Source organism: Prunus persica, chromosome G8 (genome assembly GCF_000346465.2).
Source record: "Prunus persica cultivar Lovell chromosome G8, Prunus_persica_NCBIv2, whole genome shotgun sequence".
Taxonomy (NCBI): Eukaryota; Viridiplantae; Streptophyta; class Magnoliopsida; order Rosales; family Rosaceae; genus Prunus; species Prunus persica.
The window spans coordinates 12,572,236-12,596,149 of record NC_034016.1 but is presented as its reverse complement, the minus strand read 5'-3'; the positions used below and the strand labels follow the sequence as shown (position 1 = coordinate 12,596,149).

The 23,914-nt window shown below is 35.8% G+C and overlaps 2 protein-coding genes and 1 long non-coding RNA gene across 4 annotated transcripts; all 3 read left to right on the top strand.

Annotated features, from left to right (window-relative positions):
• LOC109946287 lies at window positions 1,097–1,919 on the top strand. Its single transcript, XR_002269477.1, has 2 exons — window positions 1,097–1,414; window positions 1,533–1,919. It is a non-coding gene; the product is annotated as an uncharacterized LOC109946287 (long non-coding RNA).
• On the top strand, window positions 5,163–18,558 carry LOC18767407 (salicylate carboxymethyltransferase). Of its 2 annotated transcripts, none has more exons than XM_020553668.1 (4): window positions 5,163–5,283; window positions 5,436–5,840; window positions 6,130–6,390; window positions 18,005–18,558. In XM_020553668.1, exons 1-4 carry the CDS (start codon window positions 5,209–5,211, stop codon window positions 18,362–18,364), a joined length of 1,101 nt encoding a protein of 366 aa, XP_020409257.1. In that variant the 5' UTR covers window positions 5,163–5,208; the 3' UTR covers window positions 18,365–18,558. The 2 variants fall into 2 exon arrangements, with proteins under 2 accessions (XP_020409257.1, XP_007201313.1); XM_007201251.2 differs by lacking the exons at window positions 5,163–5,283; window positions 5,436–5,840; window positions 6,130–6,390 and adding exons at window positions 16,736–16,861; window positions 17,014–17,418; window positions 17,655–17,915.
• LOC18768749 (7-methylxanthosine synthase 1) lies at window positions 21,383–23,107 on the top strand. The gene is made up of 4 exons (XM_020553669.1): window positions 21,383–21,457; window positions 21,678–22,082; window positions 22,350–22,610; window positions 22,699–23,107. Exons 1-4 carry the CDS (start codon window positions 21,383–21,385, stop codon window positions 23,032–23,034), a joined length of 1,077 nt encoding a protein of 358 aa, XP_020409258.1. The 3' UTR covers window positions 23,035–23,107.

Below are 23,914 nucleotides of genomic sequence, written 5' to 3'. Positions count from 1 at the left end.
TTCGAATGATTGAAGGATCAGTTGCTGAGCAATATGCCATGCGCTGGGATTATTGTCATGAGCTGGAAGACAAAAACCCTGACTCCACAACAAAGATGTAGTGTGAGTTTGTTGATGGTGAAACTGTTTTCAAGCGTTTGTACATTTGTCTAGAACCATTAAAGAGAGGGTTTAAGATGAACTGTAGGCCTTTTATTGGGTTAGATGCATGCCATTTAAAAGGGGTTTATGGTGGACAGTTGCTTACAGCAGTTGGGATCGATCCCAATAACGAGACTTGGGTGCTAGCATATGCTGTGGTTGAGATGGAAATAAGGGAGTCATGGACATGGTTCATTGATCTGTTGGCCAAGGATGTGGACATTGTTAATTCTCATGGATGGGCCTTTATATCTGACAAGCAAAAAGGACTGCCTTGTGCATTTGAAGACATTGTGCCTAATGCTGAGACAAGATTCTGTGTGAGGCACCTTTGGGATAACTTCAACAAAACGTATAAAGGTAAAGTATTGAGGGATCAATTATGGACATGTGCTAGAGCTACCAATGCGCCTTGTTTTAAGTATCAAATGGAAGTAATGAAGACCTTAGATAGCAATGCATGGGAGTGGCTTGCTGAGAAGCCACGAACACAATGGAGTAAGTCTTATTTCAAAACACATATTAAGTGTGATATGCTGCAGAATAACTTGTATGAGAGCTTCAACAATAGTATCAAGACAGCAAGGGACATGCCAATTATCCAACGCTAGAGATGATCAGGTGCTTATTGATGAGAAGGATCCAGTGGAGGAGGGACAAGATGAGCAGTTGGCCTAATAAAATATGCAAGAACATTTTTGACCATGTGCAACAGAAAAAGATAGAAGCATGTAATTGTACTGTGTAGTGGTCTGGTGGTCCTAAATATCAAGTGGATGCAGGAAAAGGTGACCAATATGTGGTGGATTTGGATAATCACACTTGTTCTTGCAAAAAGTGGGACTTGTCAGGCATTCTTTGTGCTCATGGAATTGCTGCCATACATTACAAAGGAGGTAAAGCTGTGGAGGATTATATGCATTCATACTATATCAAGGACAATTACATGGCCCTCTATAACAATCTCATTATGCCAATTAATGGATCACAGCTATGGGAGAAGACCAACTAGACAGCAATAAAGTCACCAGCCTACACTAGACAACCTGGAAGACCTAGAAAGGTGACGATAAAAGGAGCTGAAGAGAGAATAGATAAGACTGTGAAATAATGGTTTGGAAGACAAGGAATGCAAATGAGGTGTAGTATTTGTGGCTCAACTGGCCATAACAAAACCACTCATCATCAGAATCTACCTCAAAAGGAAAAACCCCTTTCAAGGGGTAAAGGAAGACCAAGAAAAATATCTAATCAAGGCCCTGCAGTTGCTGCTGTGAGTGCCTATTTTTATTGCTATGCTATTGATGAAATGTTATGTTGTTTCTTCCTTAAAATGGAAAAGCAATTTCATTGTTTTATTGTTTGAAGCTGAAAGTGTATTTTATCTGTAGGATAAAGCAAAAACAGCTGTAAGAGTTAGGAGAAAGCTTGTATATGCAAGGGCAAAGGCTGCTGCTGCTGCAAAGAAGACTGCACTAAGTGCTTCCTAGCCAAATGTAGCTGAAATTGCTGGAATAGGATTGAGAGCATCCAAGAGACAGAGAACATAGGCTCTTAGTTCTTAGTTCTTAGTTTATGCAAATTCCAATTTATTTTGAACTAGTACAACTTCTAGTTTTGTGATGTGGCCTGATAAGTTTACTTTTGGTAGCTGTTTTATTGTATTCCAGATTAGGTGCTCATGTTCATTTTGTAAATTTGAGCTGCAAATGTTGGAAAAGTATGTATGTATTTTGAACTCACAATATAATGGAATTTGCCTTCAAGCAATTGTTCAATTGGAAATTCCCTAACAATTGTGCATACATAAACAGTATGCATTTCCAAATTGCCTCACAATTGTTTATACATAAACATCTTTCATACAACTTCACATGGGAAATTACAAGAAACAGGCATTTTATACACAAAGCACTTTGATTTTCCAAAATGTCCCATAAATGACCACAAAAAACATCACCTAACTCTTCTAAGATATAGACCTTAAAATGTAAGTGCTAATTTCACATTCTTGGAAGATCCAGAGTCTCTCCATTCCAGTACTAGCATTCCCAACCACACAATCAAAAAAATCCAAGAACCCAGAACACTTGCTTGTAGAAATCTTTGTGCTTTCAAGGCAGCTCCAACCTCTTTTTTCAATTTTCGGTTTTCCTCTTCTTCCTTACGCAGTCGTTTCAATAGTCCAGATATCACAATCTTGGACCTTTCGCATACCTGTGGATCATACCATTCAAAGAATGCACAACCTCTTTTTACCCCATAATCGGTGCAGCCCCAAAATCTTCTCCCAAGGTTGTTGTCAGTCCACGACGTTGTCAGACAACATTAATTGCCGCAGTGACAAATGGGCTGGCCCATTTCCTATCTTCGATTTACAGACATCATCCACCTCGTTGACATCGTCGTCTTTGTCTTCTTCCAATTGGAACCTGGGTATCCACTTCTATTGATTTGGGGGCTAGGTCTGAGTGGGGGCTTAGATATGGAACTCGATTTGGGGGTTCTCTGTTTTTCTTTTTTGAATTAAAGTAAACCACGTGTTGTTTTGGGTGCGAAACCCAGGGACTTGATCTGCCGAAAATGCCCTTAAAAAATTGTCCAGCTAGACGCCACGTAGGCACACAACAGAGAGGGCAATATGTAGGTTTTCCATGACGTTGAGTATGTACCCATAAATGTCCCCAAAAGCAGGTATGAATTCGTAAATGACCCTACATGTTGGAGGATTTACTGTAGTTTACCCTTATTATTTTTTTTTATACTAGTTTAAAAAACACACGGATCTTTGCCAACCCTAGAAAATATCTGACCCTCCCCTTCTCTTCTCTCTTCCCCACCTAAAGTTGTTACCTTTTCTAAACTTTCTTTCTTTCTTTCTTTATTATAAATATTTCTGGGTTTATGATTTGCTGCTGTTTTTTGGTGAGCAATGGAAACTCCTATAGACAACACCGTCAGGCCAAGGCCGTCTCTGAGATTTTGAGGGCCCTGTGCGAACTTAAATTGGAGCTTCACATAATTTAATACGAAATACTATAAATAAAAATTTGGCATAACTTAATGTCATAAACAATTTTTTTATAACTAAAAGTCATGAATAAATATGTAATGACAATTAGAAATCAAATTCATAAAAATTTAAATGTTTCTATTTGATAAAATTAAATATTTGGTACAAAAATAAGCTCATTGTGCCCCTACAAGGTCCTTTGCTGCCTCCAATAAGCAATTTGTGTTTAATTGGAAAAAAAAATTGGCAATCACAAATTAAAGAGTAGTTGCACACAAATTCCTGAAATTTGAATTTGACTATTTGATTTTGAGTGTTCTTTATGAATATAGGAATTAGGGTTTTCTCTTTTTGGTGTTGAAATTCCTGAAATTGAAAGAATAACTAAAATTATCAAAGGATTGAAAAAAGAACCAAAGAGAGATTGATGAATGATGATGATTACTTATCAGAAAATCAGAGTTTAAAAGAAAAGAAGAATCCATGAAGTTTTTTTTGTTTTGTTTTGAATGAAAAAAATACTTTTCTTAGATGAGAAAACTTTTTTTAAATTTTTTTTTAAAAGAATGATCGGAGTAGAAAGTGTTTGGAGGATATATATATATATATATATATATATATATAATCCTCCCTGTGGTTAGCTTCGATGTTTCCTTTTATTTCAAGGATTTTTGGTTTTTCATTTATTTATTTATTATGTAAAGTTTTTAGTTATAATGCAAAAATAATATAAAAACAGCATATGGACCGACTTCAACAAGAATCAAACTCTGGCGCTACGTTAAATGGAGAAGCGCTGGAACCAACTCCACCAGACACGCCCTTGTGCAAATGTCTAGCACGCTATACTATATATACAATTCCTATAATATTAATATATATATAATATAAAGAATTTTTTTTCGGGAGGCCCTTTTAGAATCGGGGGCCCTGTGCGATGGCACCACTTGCACCACCCCAGGGCCGCCTCTGCGTCAGGCTAATAGCATAGTCACCTTGTTTTTTTTTCTTCGAATTTCAATTTCTCTTTCGAACTTTCAACTGACTCAATATTCTCTTCGTCAGGTGTCCCAAACTACTAAATATGCTCAAGTCATGTCGGCAAGTTAACATTTTGTTTTGCCCAAATTGATGAAAGTTCAAGGGAAACATTAAAATAAGACAAAAAAGAATAGGCCTCATTTTAGTTTCTTAACACTGGGCATGAGAAATTGAGAATTCCCCATGGAAAGGAAATTCTTTTTGAACAAGACCATTCGATCTCACATTATTGTCCCCTTCGGCTCTGCTGCATGATTCATTGGTCATGGATGAACCACGTCATTAAGCTCCAAAAGATGGCCCTCGCTCTCCACCGACCACGAGTTTCACACGATGGACATGTATTGTACAATACATCCGATCGAAAAATAATTATTTTCATAGTCCCGTGATACAATTTGAAATCTCTCCGCCTCTAATATCGTTTGTATGAAAAAAAAAAGAAGAAGACAAGATTTAATTGTCCATTTGCAGCTACTTAATAGGAAAGGAGAGACCAGCACTTCCATCAAACTTTTAATTCAGGAAAAGTAGTGTACACTGTTAGACACCTAATGCTGCCAAAGATGTGTTAGTTACATAGGAATTTAATACTTAAGATCATAGTCTGAAATATCGATAATATCGATGAAATATCGAAAATATCGGTGTAATATCACTAAAATATCGAAAATATCGATGTAAAAGAAAAAAAAAAAAGGAAAAAGAAGAAGAAAAAAAAAGGGAAAAAAGAGAGGGGGAAAAAACACAAAGGGGAATTGAACCCCTCCCATTTTACTCCTCCAACACCTTAACCACCATATATCACTTAAGACCTAGAATATAATCAACGTTGGCGACTTATGGGAATTTTGATATCATGTTAGATAACACTTACTTTCCAACTAAAAAAGTAAGGTTCGTTGTGTTGGGTAAGCATTTTGCTATAAATATGAGGGAGTCTTCCAGCAGAATAGATACCAAGAGAAAGAGAGTGAGAGAGAGAGGAAGGAGTATTATTTGAGAACATAAAAATGGAGGTAGAGCAAGTTCTACACATGAATGGAGGAGTTGGGAAAACAAGCTATGCAAACAATTCCCTACTTCAAGTTACTCTCTCTCTCTCTCTCTCTAGTTGCGTTGATTTTATATCAAGCACACTTAAAGAGCATGGCTTGTTCTCAAACTATTTTGCTAACCAAAACTATGCAATATTCATGCTTTCTTAAACCCTTTTTATTTTTATTTTTATAACTTTCAGAGAGCAGTGATTTCAACGGTGAAGCCTATAGTTGATGCAAGCATAGAGGAGCTGTGTTGCACTCTGTTCCCAGAGTGTTTGAAAGTAGCGGACTTGGGATGCTCTTCAGGACCCAACACCCTTTTGGTGGTATCAGATATCATAGACAACATCCGCAACACTTTCCAAAAGCGCAACCGCCCACCTCCATCACTCCAAGCCTTCTTGAATGATCTTCCCCGAAACGATTTCAACACGGTGTTCAGATCATTGCCAGGCTTCTATAAGAAACTTGATGAAGAACCTGAAAAGAAGCTTGGGCCATGTTTCATTGCAGGAATGCCTGGCTCTTTCTATGGCAGGCTCTTCCCCGACAATTCTCTCCACTTTGTTCACTCTTCTTATGCTCTCCACTGGATCTCTGAGGTTTGGATTTTTTTTAATCAATCATTGAGTCCGTTATTAGGCATAAACTCTTCATACACCCAGTTATATATAACTCATTAGTTACACCACATGGCAGGATGCTGCATTCAAACATAAAAATATCTCCATGAGAAGACTTTCTCAATCAACTAGGGATTTAAAAATATATATATATCTTGCAAGTTTGTCTAATTTTTTAGCTTTATTCAATTGGTAAAATAATAATAATTCTAAAATCGTTTCTGATAATTTAATCTGACAAGTGATGAGCATAAACGTGTGTACGTAGATTCCAAAAGGCTTGGTGACCAAAGAAGGAGAGGCACTTAACAAGGGGAACATATATATAGCAAAGACAAGCCCTCCAGCTGTGTTTAAGCAATACTTGGAGCAATTCAAAAGGGACTTCACAGTCTTTCTGAGGTCACGTGCCAAAGAGCTCGTCCCTGGTGGCAGTATGGTCCTCACAACCATGGGCAGCATAAAGAGTGACGATCCCCTCTGCATTTGGGAATTTGTAGGACTGAAACTCAATGACATGGTTTTAGAGGTAATTAAATATTAGATTCTAGCAAGTAGGGCTGCAATATATTTCCTTTTTAGCTATTTAGAAATGTATATTTTGATGAATTATCAGGGTTTGATTGGTAAGGAAAAATTGGACGCATTCAATATGCCATTCTATACACCTACAACGAAGGAGATAGAAGAGGTGATCCAGGCTGAAGGATCATTTATTTTGCAAAACCTTGAAGTTTTCAAAAATGATTGGGACTCTTATGTCAAGCAAGCTAACAGTGGCCTTGATAAGAAGACAAGGGCTGCAATATTTGCCACTGACATAAGGGCTGTGGGAGAGCCGATTCTGGCGTGCCAATTCGGAGAAGCACCCATGGACGATTTGTTTCGTAGGTTTGAAGCAGATGTTCTTGATCACATGGAAAGGGAAAACTGCCAGTTCATTAACCTGGTTATCTCGTTGACAAAGAAGCGTTGAGATGAATATTCAAGAAATGGGGCTTATGTTCCATATGCTTTGTTTATGTAACGTTTGTACCTTTCAGGTCTCTTGGACTTCAGTTTATTGTTAAGAATAAAGTTGTTGACATTTGGTCATCTTTGTGTTATTCATACTTTGATTTGAAATGCGTTAAAGGAAATGGAAGCGAAGTTTCTTCGAAAAATTATCAATTTAGCTTCAGTTTTCGATTCGTAGAAAACCCAAAACCCTAACTAGCTATCCAAACTCAAATTAAGACCCTTGAAAAAAGAAGTTCATGTTCAAGATTGTTAATTAGATGTTTTTTGTTGATTAGAAGCACACAAAGAAGATTTAGAAACTCCAGTTCAAGTTTAACAAGATTTTTTTTTTAAATTAAAAAAAAAAAATCCACCACATAATTTGATGCTTGAACCCAAAACTCCAATCTAGTTATTGTATGCGAAATTGAAAGTGAATTTTTATGGTTTAAGCTTGTTGGTCATTGATATTTTCATGTAATTGGATTTTTGTTTCTCATACCCCATAATATATTTTCGCGTTTATGATCCGTACACATGAACGAGAAATTATTGAGACGTCGGGCATGTTTGGTAGGCTGGACTGCCCTGGACAGTGTTAAATAACACTTTGAGGGCATGTTTGGTACCCCTCACTATATTGAATTGGGTTAAATAGCACTTGAAAACCCATGTTTGGTAAGAGGAGGACTAACCTAAATGAGATTAAATAGTCTAACAGTAAAAAATTTGCCTCGCTCATTGGTTCAATATAACGAGCTTGAAAAATGGTTCGCAAAATAGCGAGCTTGCTAAACAGAGCAAGCGAGTCCAACGATAACCAACTTCTTCTTCTTCTTCACCTAGAATTGTCACCACCATATCCCCAGTCGAACCACCAGAATCACCACAGACAGTCGTCAAACCCAGTCACTCAAACCATCCACCACCAATTCAAGCCCAGCCACTTGAATCAACCGCCACCAATTCAAACCCACCCACTCAAATCAACCACCACCAATTCAAATCCAGTGGAACCAAAACCAAATTCAACCACCACTGTCAAACCCAATTGAACCCTATGAAAAATCATCAACCATCAACCATGGCTCAATGAAATCAGATGGAGATTTGTGACTTGAAAGGAGATGAAAATCGGTGACTTCACAGGGGAATAAGAGAGAGAAAATGATGAGGAGGCAGAGAAAGGTTGGGAGGGAGAGATAGAAAAGGAGAGAGAAGGAGAAGGATATCATTGTATCAATATTGGAGAAAAAAAGAGAGAACCATAGAGTGAGATCGGGAGGAAGAGAGAAAAAAGAAAAAAAGAAAGTGGGCCTGGGAAGGAAGAAGAAAAAGAAAAAGGGAGAAAAAGGAAGACAAAAGACAGAGTGCTGCTAAACGAACCCTAAAATTAACTAAGTACACCCTATAATCTAAGTTAACCCTAATATTTTAATTAAAATGTAAAATTAATTAAGTACACCCTATTTAGCTACCAAAAATAGCCCTAGTACAATACTCTAATACCAATCCTAAACAAAGTTTCTCTTTTTACATGAATCTGTGCTCTCTTTTCAGATTTTGGGTTTCATCAAAATCTTTAATTTCATAATACCAATCCTAAACTAGTACTCGTTGCGGGGGGTACTATTATTAGTCCCAATGGTGAAATAGCCTCCGAAAAAAAAAATGGGTTCGTCACTCTTTTTCACATACACCGGGAGAAAGGGTTACGATAGCAAGCTCCTTAAGAGGCGGTAACGATCATATAGGCCACCTGTTGGCCCACTTAAGTAACCCCCTGATAGATCGGACAGGTATCTAAGCTAGCCCGAAGCTTGATCCCGCGGCCCCGATGCTACACATCAGTTCAGAACTCGGCTAGGAATGAAGAAGCCGTAAAGGCCCTCGACACCTATAGAGGGAGATTTTAGCATCAAGAACGATATTCGTGGGCAGGGGAGGTAAACTATCTTTACTAACCCCGGGTTCCGTTAGAGTTTAATACTTGCTCATGCGTGGACTGTTCTTTTCCCTAGTTGCGTTATTCGTGAGCACCAAGCAATATGAAGACTTTTTTTTATGTCTGATAAGGGTTGAATATAGTGAGTAAGGTGTACTTATTAAAGTTTTATTTGTTTCACAATTCAATAGATCCTTTTTGGTCATTTTATATTATGATAAATTAGTAATTCAATAAATAGTTTGGTAGTAGGGTCTACTCAGTTAATTTTAGGGTTCGTTTAGCAGCACTCAAAAGAAAAAGTAGAAAAAAAGAAGAAAGACATGAGATAAAGATAGTTTTAGCTTTTAAAAAAATTATAATTTTTTTATTTAATAAATTATACATTTTTCGTTGGTTTCTTTGTAGCATTTACTTAGTTTTAGGTCAAAATCCCTAATGAATTTTAAATATTTAAATAATTGTTTTAATCCAATACATCACCAAACATAGGTCTTCACTATTTTTACAATCCAGCTTCTTAGTCTGACACAGCACCAAAGGTAGGTCAGTACTTAATCCAGCTTAAGCCAATTCGAGCTAATCCAAGACAGTCCAAGGATTTAGTCCAATCTATAATAATCCGGTGTACCAAACGGCCCCTGAAAATCATGTTTGGTAAGAGGGGAACTAAATTAAATGGGATTGTATAGTACAACAGTAAACAAAAAGCCTCACTCGCTCTTCCAATTTAGTGAGCCTCAAACACGGTTCGCAAAATAGCGATTTCAATAAACAGAGAACGCGAGTCCGACAATAACCAGCTTCTTCTTCTTCACCTAGAATTGTAACCACCATAGACCCAACCCAACCACCAGAATCACCACAGACCATCGTCAAACCCAGTCCTTCGAACCAACCACCACCAATTCAAACCCAGTCACTCGAATCAACCCCTACCAATTCAAACCCAATGGGACCACAACCCATTTGAACCCAAATTCAAAAAACCACTTTCAAACCCAATTGATCCAAGAAATCATCCACCATGATCAGGACAACTGCAAAAGGGGACACTATTAACGGAGATGTGGGCTTTCTTGTATGAGACTGAGAGAAGGAAGTCATGAATTGGTTTGAAAAAAATTCTAAAAACTAATTGATACCCATTAAAGGATTCTTCCGGGAAATGACATAGAAAACATCAAGTTGAACTTATGGAATAAATAGTTGGTATTGAATTTTCAGCCTCTGTCTCTGTCTCTCTGTCTCTCTGCGCTTTTTCTCACCTAAAACCCTTGACCACTCTGTCTCTCAGTAAAGGTTACAGCTTTCAATCTAGACAGTTGATTAAGAAGGAAGGAAGAAGAAGAGAGGAAGAAAGGAAAAAATAAAAAAAAGGGGATGGCCTAGGAACTTGGGAAGGAAGAAGAAAATAGGAAGAAAGAAAAAAAGAAAAAAAAAAAGATGAGATAAGATAGTTTTAGCAATCTTTAATTAAAATTAAATATTAGAATTTTATTTATTTTTAATTAAAATTGATTATTAAAATAATTATATTTTAGTCTGTCACAACACCAAACATAGGTCTTTACTATTTTTACAATGCAGCTTCTTAGTCCGACGCAGCACAAACGTAGGTCAGTACTCAATCCAGCTTAGGCCAATCCGAGCTAATCCAAAATAGTCACAGAATTTAGTCCAGTCCATGACAGTCCGCCGTACCAAACGACCCCTCAGAGAAATAGACTGCTCCATCTGCATCCACAATATACATCAATACCAAATAAGGGTTTGTTGTTTTTTTCTTTTCTAAGAATTGTTTCGTTATCGGCTTAGGTCTCCTCTTCCATATAGGCTTGCATAAGGAGTGTACATTAAAACTTTTGCTCTTGCCGAGATGCAACTACTTCTCTTTAATATACATATAAAATAGAGGGTTGGTGAGTTGAAAAAGGAGATTAGGAATTATTTTTTAGTATCCAAGCGATACTTCATTCACACACATAATTAGAGATGGGAGATGTCATGGGGTTTCGAACTTAAAAACTCTAATCTACAAATGAATACTATTTTTCAATGAACTAAACCTGGATGGCAGGAGATTAAGATTTTATTAAATAGCTATCAGATAATGAAAGAAGTTGAGGGAGATCGAAGACAAAAGCAGAGGGGCCAAGGGGTGATAAATAATAGTAAAATTGTCTTATTAAACAGATGACTATTGCACAATCTTAGCCACCCAGATGATAGAAAAATCCTAACTGAATTAAGGTTCGGTTGTTTTTGTACTTTGAATCCTCAGCCTCAAGCTTTTTCATCGCCACGTGAACCAAAGTTTGTCTGAAAAAGCGACAGGGAAACAAAAGAAAAACAAGCAGATACTTGTTGCACCTAGTGTTTGTGTGTGAATGAATTAATCTGGCACACACTTCTGGTAAGCACCTAGGAAAACAAGCATACAGAGCCATGATCCCCTCTACATTATGGAATTGGTCGGATTGAAACTCAATGACATGGTTTTAGATGTAATGTGTAATATAGATGATTAGATATTAGCTAGATAGATAATAGTAAGTAGCTAGCTAGTAACTAACATTAAACCACATTTATGGCTGTTATCTAGACTACATGTCGGAAATATGTTTACTACAATCAATAGCTTTTTAGTGCTAACTAGTTAATAAGCTAATACAAAAATTACTTTTTTGTATCCACTCCGTAATACTTCCCATTATCCGAATAGTTCATTTTCTTAAGTCATCACCAGGCACGTACCTACTAACATGCTAACTTGGGCTAAAGTCCAGGCAGCTTGTTTTTTTTATAGACTAAATTAATATTCTAGCCTAAGTCATCTAAATAAAATATTATTAATTAATCCCATTAAGACTTGGCTAACCACCTAAATAAAATATTATTAACTAATCCTATTAGGACTAGGTTGAACAAATAAATAAAAAGAACAAAATTAGCAGAAACATACTACTTGATTGATAGATTGATTCATTTGGTTCTAACTCTTCTTGTGTCTACAACAACAACAGAATGAGCATTTTCATGTATGAGACTTATTAAAAATCGACTTTGGAATAAGATAGGTGATGAGTTTCTTGCTAATTGTATCCTACTTCATATTGAAAGAGAATTTGCTGATAATATAAATAATGAATCAATAATTGTGATTTTAATGTTGTGAAGACTTGAATAGCGCAACTTATATAAGTGTTATTTGAAGGGTAAGACTCATTATGTCTCTCGTGTATTTTTTTGTTATCAATGAAATTTACTTGTACCGTTGAGTTTTTTCAATAGGTTTGTATGTAAGGTAAATTTAGCCCACGTCATTTTGAAATCCTGGATCCGTCCCTGGTCATCACGGGAAGATTATCGCTAGAAAATACAATCCACTCAAATCGAAAAGTATTCAAGTATATTTAACTGAGACAACAACAACAAAAAAGACACACTAGTTTGGGTAAAAAGGTGATTTGTACCACTTTTTTAAACAACATTAATGTAGAATATAATAAATTTTTTGCTAATGGAATCTAGTCTAATGAAAAAAGTATTGAGTTACGAACAGTGGTCTTAGGAGACGGTATAATGGAGCTCTAGTCAACAGAATACTTGTCACATGGTGAACATTAAGAAGAAACCTCCTTGAAGCTTCAAGCAGTTGGTGTGAAAACCATCTTAATTAATTCTCTTAGGCATTCTCCAACTCATTTGGTACTAAACCCAAATTTTCCCATTTCAAAAAGTAACTATTTGGGTTTTGCCCATATCAAAACCGTTTTTTCCCTCAACCCTTCATAATCAAATTTTTAGTCCGCAACTTTATTAAATTGTTTAAGAATAGTTTAAGTCTAATATTTTTTTTTCCATGGATAATTTTTCTTCATTTAATCTTTTTAAATAACTTCATAATTTAATTTTTTTAAACAATTTGACTAAAAAAAATTAAAATTCCATAAATATAATTTTATTTGAGAAATAAGTGAGTATTTATAGAGTTTAGAGTGAATTTGGATATGATTTAAATTAATTTAAAATATTATTTTAACCGTTAAATTTAAATATCAATTGTTTAATATTTTTTTTATTATTAAAATAGCTTGAATTTAATTTGGATCATCAATTTGGGTTGATGTTGAAATAAATACATAAATAAATAAAAAAAGAGGTGTCACATCAACGCGCAACACCTGGCGCAACATCTTCCACAATTTTTTCAACTAACTGGATTTTGTTTCTCACGCCCCATAATATATTTTCGCGTTTATGAACATCCTTCGTGGGGTCACGTCCGTACATTTGTGATCCTCTGTTGAGTGGGACTTAAAGTTTCTCTATTATTTAATTGACCAAAGAAAAAAGTTCCTCTATTGTTAAAGGTGTGATTGTGATATTGAGACTTTAAAACAGACTGTTCTATCTGCATCCACACTATTTTTTTTGGACGAAATCTGCATCCACACTAGCCATCAACAACTAGACACAACAACTAGACATCAACAAAACACCTACACTTGGAAAAAAAAAAAAAAAAAAGGCCAACAAGGTTTTTTAAAATATTATTTGTAAATAAAAGATTTGTCGCTTAAGTGACTAAGTGTGTTTATCCTTAAACTTGAGATAGTTTTATTCCCTTACCGTAATATTGAAGGTATGAGAAAACAAATACGGGATTTTTAAAAGTGCAAAATATTTTCATATTCACGAACGCAAATTATTGGTTAGAAATAGGGAGAAACAAAAAGTCACAAATCAAATCAAAATTTGCTCGGGAAAATAAGATTTTTTGAGTGTTTCTCAAGCCCTCCTTTGTTGTTTTGGTAGATACGAATTGATGAGCATGGTGAAGAAGCACTCAAGCTTATATTAGGGAAAACAGTAATTGATGCAGTGCGATGATCTCTTTTTGTTCTGTTTTAGAAGTTGAAGTTGTTGGATTTAAAGTTGAAGCTCTCCTCCTCATCCACCTTGGCGCTTTCAGACTTTACTTTATTCGGTTTGCCCAAGGTGGAAACAATAAGCAAAAAAAAGCCTAAAATGCAAGTGGAAACCATATTGGGTCAAAAGAGTCATATGGACCCTAATCAGGGACGGACTTAGGATTTCGAAATAGGGTGGGCTAAATTTTAGATCCGGCAAAACTTTATAGGAAGACTTATGAAATTAATCATAATATTATACAAATTTAATTTAAGGACATATCATTTTTATTTTATTTATTTAAAAGTCCAATTTTACACCAACAATGTCAGCAACAATTGATTATATATGCTTAAAATTAACATTAGTTGACAACTCACAACACATATTGCAACTTATTTAGTCTATGTGTTTTATACTAACAATAACAAAAGAAAAATACTTGACTGGGATATAGCCCAGTTTGTACACAACGAGGGTCCGTCCCTGACCCTAATACTGTCACCTATGCATATAAAGCTTAGCTCTCCTCTCTTATACACACATTACAAGCGCAAAAAACCCTACCCTAAATAGGCTTGCATAAGAAGTGTAGAGTAAGACTTTTGCACACATTACAAGCACAAAAAACCCTACCATATTGGATCAAAAGGGTCATATGGACCCAAATACTGTCACCTATACATATGGATGAGCAAGACTTTTGCACACATTACAAGCACAAAAACCTTACCCTACATAGGCTTGCATAAGGAGTGTAGAGTAAGACTTCTGCTCTTTGCCTAGATAGACTTCTGCTCTTTGCCTAGATGCATCAACGGCTTCTTAAAATAGGAAAATGGGGTTGTAATAGCATCACTCTAAATTTATTTAGGCGAGAGTCGCGAACTAGTTCTAAGCTATAATCATTCACCAATTATTAATCAACAATACTTCATGCCTCCTTTTCAAGGCCGATTTTGATAATTTGCATATCGTTATATTAATAATCTTCAAAATTGCGCCTTGATTAGTCAACAATACTTGAAAAAGATCGACCAGGAGCATCAATATCTAATGTCCATGTTAAGCTTAATTAATGTACACGACAACTAATGATGCCAAAGATGCTTTAGTTAGAGAAATCTTAATCCGTCAAACTTAGGTTGTTTGTGCACTTGGATAATTATATCATATTTTTTTAGTTTATGATATACGTAATACACACCTTATTTCCATTCAGTTTTTTAAGTCGAATCATTGGTTACTAGATCGTGTTTGTTGGATTTTCTAATTAATTCAATCATGATATAAGAATATAGTTTATTCACATGTTACGTCTTACGGCCACACATGCTTTCACATTATGATATGTTCTTCTCAACTTTGCACCACCAACTAGCTATGGGACGTGGAAATAAGTTGACCCGGAACATAGAAAAAATTTCATGGCCACGTGAACCAAAGTTTGTCTTAAAATGCGATAAGGAAACGAAGGAAAAAGAAATTGCCTTGCAGCATATATGTAAAAGGAATGAGAAATTGCCCATCGAGAAGAATATGTTCTTCTCAACTTTGCACCACTTATTATAAGGTTGATTTGAAAGCTTACTTATTTGTTGATGGTTTTGATTTGCTAGGGTTCCACAACTTGAACACCCTAATATATGATGGTGACCTTCCTAGATAATTTGGGTAAGCCCCCAAAATTTAGAAAAACAAATTAACCAAAATCTTGTGTATGACACTTATCAGAGTTATTACAGAGTTAGTTAGCTAACTAATCTTTAACATAATGACTTAACTAACTCTCTCAGATTATGAAACTTGTCACAATTTGAGGAATCTTATACTCTAATAAACTTTACACTTCAACGAAATACCCTTCAAGTCCAATACTTTAGAAAAACATCTTGATGTACTTCTAAATGGGAAATTTGTAACACAGTAAGAACCAACTGGTGACTTTTTTTCTCCAATATTAGGCTCTCCAAGTGTTTTAAAATAAAAATATATATAGTTGTCAGAGTGTGCAAAGGTAAGAATCAGAAACGATGAATTCCGAGATATATATATTTCATGCCTCCTTTTCAAGACTGATTTTGATAATTTGCATATCGTTATATTAATAATCTTCAGAATTGCGCCTTGATTAGTCAATACTAGGAAAAGATCGACCAGGACCTTGCATGAGGGAGTAAATACTCCAAACAACTACCTTAGTGGGTCCTTTACAAATAATAATAATAATAATAATACATTTGACAAATTGAGAATAGGCCTCATTTTAAAATAAGACAAAAAAGAATAGGCCTCATTTTAGTTTCTTAACACTGGGCATGAGAAATTGAGAATTCCCCATGGAAAGGAAATTCTTTTTGAACAAGACCATTCGATCTCACATTATTGGCCCTTTCGGCTCTGCTGCATGATTCATTGGTCATGGATGAACCACGTCATTAAGCTCCAAAAGATGGCCCTCGCTCTCCACCGTCCACGAGTTTTACACGATGGACACGTATTGTACAATTATTTTCATAGTCCCGTTATACAATGTTGAAATCTCTTCGCCCTTAATAGGAAAGGAGAGACCAGCACTTCCATCAAACTTTTAATTCAGGAAAAGTAGTGTACACTGTTAGACACCTAATGCTGCCAAAGATGTGTTAGTTACATAGGAATCTAATACTTAAGACCATAGTCTGAAATATAATTAACGTTGGTGACTTGTGGGGCCCTACGTAATAAGCCGCACTACTTACTTTGTCGCCTCAAAAGTTGATTAGGTTGTTTGTACACTTGGTCAATTAAATCATATTTCTAGCTTATGACGTACTTAATCTCACGTAAGCTGTGTTAGATCATGCACCTCAAAACGTTAAAAGTTGTTGGTGCAAGTTAGTAATTAAGAGGTATTAGTTGTGAATTGGAATTTTGATAACCACATACTTTCCAAGTAAAAAAGTAAGGTTAGTTGTGTTGGGTAAGCATTTTGCTATAAATATGAGGGAGTCTTCCAGCAGAATAGATACCAAGAGAAAGAGAGTGAGAGAGACAGGAAGGAGTATTATTTGAGAACATAAAAATGGAGGTAGAGCAAGTTCTACACATGAATGGAGGAGTTGGGAAAACAAGCTATGCAAACAATTCCCTACTTCAAGTTAGTCTCTCTCTCTCTTCCCCTAGTTGCGTTGATTTTATATCAAGCACACTTAAAGAGCATGGCTTGTTCTCAAACTATTTTGCTAACCAAAACTACGCAATATTCATGCTTTCTTAAACCCTTTTTATTTTTATTTTTATAACTTTCAGAGAGCAGTGATTTCAACGGTGAAGCCTATAGTTGATGCAAGCATAGAGGAGCTGTGTTGCACTCTGTTCCCAGAGTGTTTGAAAGTAGCGGACTTGGGATGCTCTTCAGGACCCAACACCCTTTTGGTGGTATCAGATATCATAGACAACATCCGCAACACTTTCCAAAAGCTCAACCGCCCACCTCCATCACTCCAAGCCTTCTTGAATGATCTTCCCCGAAACGATTTCAACACGGTGTTCAGGTCATTGCCAGGCTTCTATAAGAAACTTGATGAAGAACCTGAAAAGAAGCTTGGGCCATGTTTCATTGCAGGAATGCCTGGCTCTTTCTATGGCAGGCTCTTCCCCGACAATTCTCTCCACTTTGTTCACTCTTCTTATGCTCTCATGTGGATCTCTGAGGTTTGGATTTTTTTTAATCAATCATTGAGTCGTTATTAGGCATAAACTCTTCATACACCCAGTTATATATAACTCATTAGTTACACCACATGGCAGGATGCTCCATTCAAACACAAAAATATCTTGCAAGTTTGTCTAATTTTTTAGCTTTATTCAATTGGTAAAATAATAATAATTCTAAAATCGTGTCTGATAATTTAATCTGACAAGTGATGAGCATAAACGTGTGTACGTAGGTTCCAAAAGGCATGGTGACCAAAGAAGGAGAGGCACTTAACAAGGGGAACATATATATAGCAAAGACAAGCCCTCCAGCTGTGTTTAAGCAATACTTGGAGCAATTCAAAAGGGACTTCACAGTCTTTCTGAGGTCACGTGCCGAAGAGCTCGTCCCTGGGGGCAGTATGGTCCTCACAACCATGGGCAGCATTAAGAGTGACGATCCCCTCTGCATTTGGGAATTTGTAGGAATGAAGCTCAATGACATGGTTTTTGAGGTAATTAAATATTAGATCATATTTATTTCTAATAGATTTGGGACACATTAATTATTGCTAATTTGAAATGTACTTCGATGAATTTTCAGGGTTTGATTGAAGAGGAAAAATTGGACACATTCAATATGCCATACTATGCACCTACAACCATGGAGATCGAAGAGGTGATCGAGGCTGAAGGATCTTTTATTTTGCAAAACCTTGAAGTTTTCAAAAATGATTGGGATTCTTATGTCAAGCAAGCTAACAATGGCCTTGATAAGAAGACAAGGGCTGCAATATTTGCCACTGACATAAGGGCTGTGGGAGAGCCGATTCTGGCAAGCCAATTCGGAGAAGCACCCATGGACGATTTGTTTCGTAGGTTTGAAGCAGATGTTCTTGATCACATGGAAAGGGAAAACTGCCAGTTCATTAACCTGGTTATTTCGTTGACAAAGAAGCGTTGAGATGAATATTCAAGAAATGGGGCTTATGTTCCATATGCTTTGTTTATGTAACGTTTGTACCTTTGAGGTCTCTTGGACTTCAGTTTATTGTTAAGAATAAAGTTGTTGGCATTTGGTCATCTTTGTGTTATTCATACTTCGATTTAAAACGCGTTAAAGGAAATGGAAGCGAAGTTTCTTTGGAAAATTATCAATGTAGCTTCAGTTTTCGATTCGTAGAAAACCCAAAACCCTAACTAGCTATCCAAACTCAAATTTAAGACCCTTGAAAAAAGAAGTTCATGTTGAAGATTGTTAATTAGATGTTTTTTTGTTGCTTAGAATCACACAAAGAAGATTATGGAATTGGTCGGATTGAAACTCAATGACATGGTTTTAGATGTAATGTGTAATATAGATGATTAGATAATAGTAAGTAGCTAGCTAGTAACTAGACTACATGTCTAGACTACATTTATGGCTGTTATCTAGACTACATGTCGGAAATATCAAAATTACTTTTTTGGATTCACTCCCTAATACTTCCCATTATCCGAATACTTCATTTTCTTAAGTCATCACGGGAAGATTATTGCTTGAAAATACAATCCACTCAAATCGAAAAGTATTCAAGTATATCTAACTGAGACAACAACAACAAAAAAGACACATTAGTTTGGGTGAAAAGGTGATTTGTACCACTTTTTTTTAACAACATTAATGTAGAATATAATAAATTTTTCGCCAACAGAATCTAGTCTAATGAAAAAAATATTGAGTTACGAATAGTGGTCTTAAGAGACGGGATAATGGAACTCTAGTCAATAGAATACTTGTCACATGGTGAACATTAAGAAGAAACCTCCTTGAAGCTTCAAGCAGTTGATGTGAAAACCATCTTAATTAATTCTCTTAGGCCTTCTCCAACTCATTTGGTCATAAACTTAAAATTTTCCATTCCAAAAAGTAACTATTTGGGTTTTGTCCAGACTAAAATCGTTTTTTCCCCCAACCGTTCATAATTAAATTTTTAGTCCGCAACTTTATTAAATAGTTTAAGAATGGTTTAAGTCTAATTTTTTTTTTTCCAGGGATAACTTTTCTTCATTTAATGTTTTTAAATAACTTCATAATTTAATTTTTTGAAAAATTTGACTAAAAAAATTGAAATTCCATAAATATAATTTTATTTGAGAAATAAGTGAGTATTTATAGAGTTTGGAGTGAATTTGAATATGATTTAAATTAATTTAAAATATTATTTTAACCACTAGATTTAAATATCAATTATTTTTTATTATTTTTTATCATTAAAATAGCTTAAATTTAATATGGATCATCAATTTGGGTTGATGTTGAAATAAATACATAGATAAATAATAAAAAAGGTGTCACATCAACGCGCAACACCTGGCGCAACATCTTCTACAAATTTTTCGCCTAATTGGATTTTGTTTCGCACGCCCCATAATATATTTTCGCGTTTATGATCCCATTAACATCCTTCGTGTGGTCACGTCCGTACATTTGTGAGTGGGCATTGGGATCCTCTGTTGAGCAGGACTTAAAGTTTCTCTATACCAAATAAAAAAGTTCCTCTATTATTAAAGGTGTGATTGTGATATTGAGACTTCAAAACAGACTGTTCTATCTGCATCCACACTACTACTGTTTTTTGGACGAAATCTGCATCCACACTATACATCAACAAAACACCTACACTTAATAAAAAATGAAAAAAAAAGCCAACAAGGTTTTTGAAAATATTATTTGTAAATAAAAGATTTGTCGCTTAAGTGACTAAGCGTGTTTATCCTTAAACTTGATATACCCCTTACCGTAATATTGAAGGTATGAGAAAACAAATACGGAATTTTTAAAAGTGCAAAATATTTTCATATTCGCGTATGCAAATTATTGGTTAGACATAGGGAGAAACAAAAAGTCACAAATCAAATCAAAATTTGCTCGGGAAAATAAGATTTTTTGAGTGTTTCTCAAGCCCCCTTTTGTTGTTTTGGTAGATACGAATTGATGAGCATGGTGAAGAAGCACTCAAGCTTATATTAGGGAAAACAGTAATTGATGCAGTGCGATGATCTCTTTTTGTTCTATTTTAGAAGTTGAAGTTGTTGGATTAAAAGTTGAAGCTCTCCTCATCCACCTTGGCGCGTTCAGACTTTACTTTATTCGGTTTGCCCCAGGTGGAAACCATATTGGGTCAAAAGAGTCATATGGACCCTAATACTGTCACCTATGCATATAAAGCTTAGGTCTCCTCTCTTATACACACATTACAAGTGCAAAAAACCCTACAAGCGCAAAAAACCCTACCCTAAATAGGCTTGCATAAGAAGTGTAGAGTAAGACTGTGTAGAGTAAGACTTTTGCACACATTACAAGCACAAAAAACCCTACCATATTGGATCAAAAGGGTCATATGGACCCAAATACTGTCACCTATACATATGGATGAGTAAGACTTTTGCACACATTACAAGCACAAAAACCCTACCCTACATAGGCTTGCATAAGGAGTGTAGAGTAAGACTTCTGGTCTTTGCCTAGATGCATCAACGGCTTCTTCAAATAGGAAAATGGGGTTGTAATAGCATCACTCTAAATTTATTTGGGCGAGAGTAGCGAACTAGTTCTAAGCTATAATCATTCACCAATTATTAATCAACAATACTTCATGCCTCCTTTTCAAGGCCGATTTTGATAATTTGCATATCGTTATATTAATAATTTACAGATGAGAGATATCATGGAGTTTTGAACTTAAAACCTCTGATCTACAAATCAATACTATTTTCCAATGAACTAAACCTCGATGGCAGGAGATTAAGGTTCGGTTGTTTTTGTACTTTGAATCCTCAGCCTCAAGCTTTTTCATGGCCACGTGAACCAAAGTTTTTGGTTTGCAAGTTAGATAACTACCGAACTTTTAAAAAGTCTCGGCTTTGGCTATAAATATGTGGGAGTCTTCTAGCAGAATTGTTACCAAGAGGGAGAGAAGTATTATTTGAGAACACAAAAATGAAGGTAGAGCAAGTCCTACACATGAATGGAGGAGTTGGGAAAACAAGCTATGCAAACAATTCCCTACTTCAAGTTAGTCACCCTCTCTCTCTCTCTCTCTCTCTCTCTCTCTATATATATATATATATATACATATATATATATCCACCACTTAAAGAACGTGGTTTTCTAAAATAATTTTGATAGTCATAAGTTATAACCAAAATTATGCACCAAAAAAAAAAATCTGGTAGAGAGGAGGAATTATGCAATATTCATGCTTCCTTCAACCTCGTTTATGTTTTTTCTTCAGAGAGCAGTGATTTCAATGGTGAAGCCCATAGTTGGTGCAAGCATAGAGGAGCTGTGTTGCACTCTCTTCCCAGAGTGTTTGAAAGTAGCGGACTTGGGATGCTCTTCAGGACCCAACACCCTTTTGGTGGTATCAGATATCATTGACAGCATCCACACAACTTACCAAAAACTCAACCGCCCACCTCCATCACTCCAAGCCTTCTTGAATGATCTTCCTGGAAACGATTTCAACACGGTGTTCAGGTCATTGCCAGGCTTCTATAAGAAACTTGATGAAGAACATGAGAAGAAGTTTGGGTCATGTTTTATTGCAGGAATGCCTGGTTCTTTCTATGGCAGGCTCTTCCCCAATAATTCTCTGCACTTTGTTCACTCTTCTTATGCTCTTCACTGGATCTCTGAGGTTGATTTCTATTTTCAATCAATCATTGAGTCGTTATTCGGCATTAACTCTTTATACACCCAGTTATATATAACTCATTAATTACATTCAAACATAAAAATATCTCCATGAGAAGACTTTCTCAATCAACTAGGGATTTAAAAATATATATATCTCTCAAGTTTGTCTAATTTTTTAGCTTTATTCAATTGGTAAAATAATAATAATTCTAAAATCGTTTCTGATAATTTAATCTGACAAGTGATGAGCATAAACGTGTGTACGTAGATTCCAAAAGGCTTGGTGACCAAAGAAGGAAAGGCACTTAACAAGGGGAACATATATATAGCAAAGACAAGCCCTCCAGCTGTGTTTAACCAATACTTGGAGCAATTCAAAAGGGACTTCACAGTCTGTCTGAGGTCACGTGCCGAAGAGCTCGTCCCTGGGGGCAGTATGGTCCTCACAACCATGGGCAGCATTAAGAGTGACGATCCCCTCTGCATTTGGGAATTTGTAGGACTGAAACTCAATGACATGGTTTTAGAGGTAATTAAATATTTGATCATATTTATTTCTAATAATTTGGGACACATTAATTATTACTAATTTGAAATGTACTTCGATGAATTTTCAGGGTTTGATTGAAGAGGAAAAATTGGACACATTCAATATGCCATACTATGCACCTACAACGAAGGAGATCGAAGAGGTGATCGAGGCTGAAGGATCTTTTATTTTGCAAAACCTTGAAGTTTTCAAGCAAGCGAACAGTGGCCTGGATAAGAAGACAAGGGCTGCAATATTTGCCACTGACATAAGGGCTGTAGGAGAGCCGATTCTGGCGAGCCAATTCGGAGAAGCACCCATGGACGATTTGTTTCGTAGGTTTGAAGCAGATGTTCTTGATCACAAGGAAAGGGAAAACTGCCAGTTCATTAACCTGGTTATCTCGTTGACAAAGAAGCGTTGAGATGAATATTCAAGAAATGGGGCTTATGTTCCATATGCTTTGTTTATGTAACGTTTGTACCTTTGAGGTATCTTGGACTTAATTTTATTGTTAAGAATAAAGTTGTTGACATTTGTGCTAAAATATGAATATGGTTTGAATGTATTAGACTGAGTTTTATTCTTCTCTATAAGGAGGTATATATAAGACTTTACATGTGCTATATAAGGAATTAGATACAGTAAAGAATTAGGAAAGTATCTCCTAATTATCACTACTACATTTTACGATTTGCGCGACGAAGAAAATTTCGTCGCGCATAATCCGTCGCGCAAAGAGCGTGAAGAAGGACTTTGAGCGACCATTTTTTTCATTCGTCGCTCAAAACTGTGGGACGGTTATCCTTCGTTGCATAAAAAGTTCAGGGACGACACAACTGTTCGTCACACAAACTTATGTGCGACGAAAGAAGGTTCGTCGCGACAGCAATGCGCGACGGATAACATTCGTCGTGCGATTCGTGTCGTAGACATTTGCGGTACCAAGAGTTCTTTGTCGCGCAATTCGTGTCTACAACGTTTGCGCGACGAAACTGCCGTTGTCGAGCATATCCTTTTCTCATGGCGAAAGACTTCGTTGCGCAAGAATAAATTATATGTATTAAAAAAAAATTTACCTTTTTTTGTTTTGTAAAATGTGAATTTGCGCGACGAGAAAGGTTTCGCCGTGCAAAATTAATATGTATATATTATTTAAATTTAATATTACGTTATTTTTTAATTTTGTAAAAAAATAAATTTGGTTTTTTTTTTTGGTAATAAAGTGAAATTGCAATAAAAAAATGAATTGTAAAGAACACATTTATTATATAAAATAAAATAAATGTATACTACAAGAGAAA

What these genes read in the sequence shown, in the direction of transcription:
- LOC18767407 (XM_020553668.1), top strand. Translation starts at nt 5,209, where the DNA reads ATGGAGGTAGAGCAAGTTCTACACATGAATGGAGGAGTTGGGAAAACA. An exon ending in CAAACAATTCCCTACTTCAA is followed by an intron (nt 5,284 to 5,435) that starts GTTACTCTCTCT and finishes TATAACTTTCAG; the next exon opens with AGAGCAGTGATTTCAACGGT. An exon ending in CTCTCCACTGGATCTCTGAG is followed by an intron (nt 5,841 to 6,129) that starts GTTTGGATTTTT and finishes GTGTGTACGTAG; the next exon opens with ATTCCAAAAGGCTTGGTGAC.
- LOC18768749 (XM_020553669.1), top strand. Translation starts at nt 21,383, where the DNA reads ATGAAGGTAGAGCAAGTCCTACACATGAATGGAGGAGTTGGGAAAACA. An exon ending in CAAACAATTCCCTACTTCAA is followed by an intron (nt 21,458 to 21,677) that starts GTTAGTCACCCT and finishes TTTTTTCTTCAG; the next exon opens with AGAGCAGTGATTTCAATGGT. An exon ending in CTCTTCACTGGATCTCTGAG is followed by an intron (nt 22,083 to 22,349) that starts GTTGATTTCTAT and finishes GTGTGTACGTAG; the next exon opens with ATTCCAAAAGGCTTGGTGAC.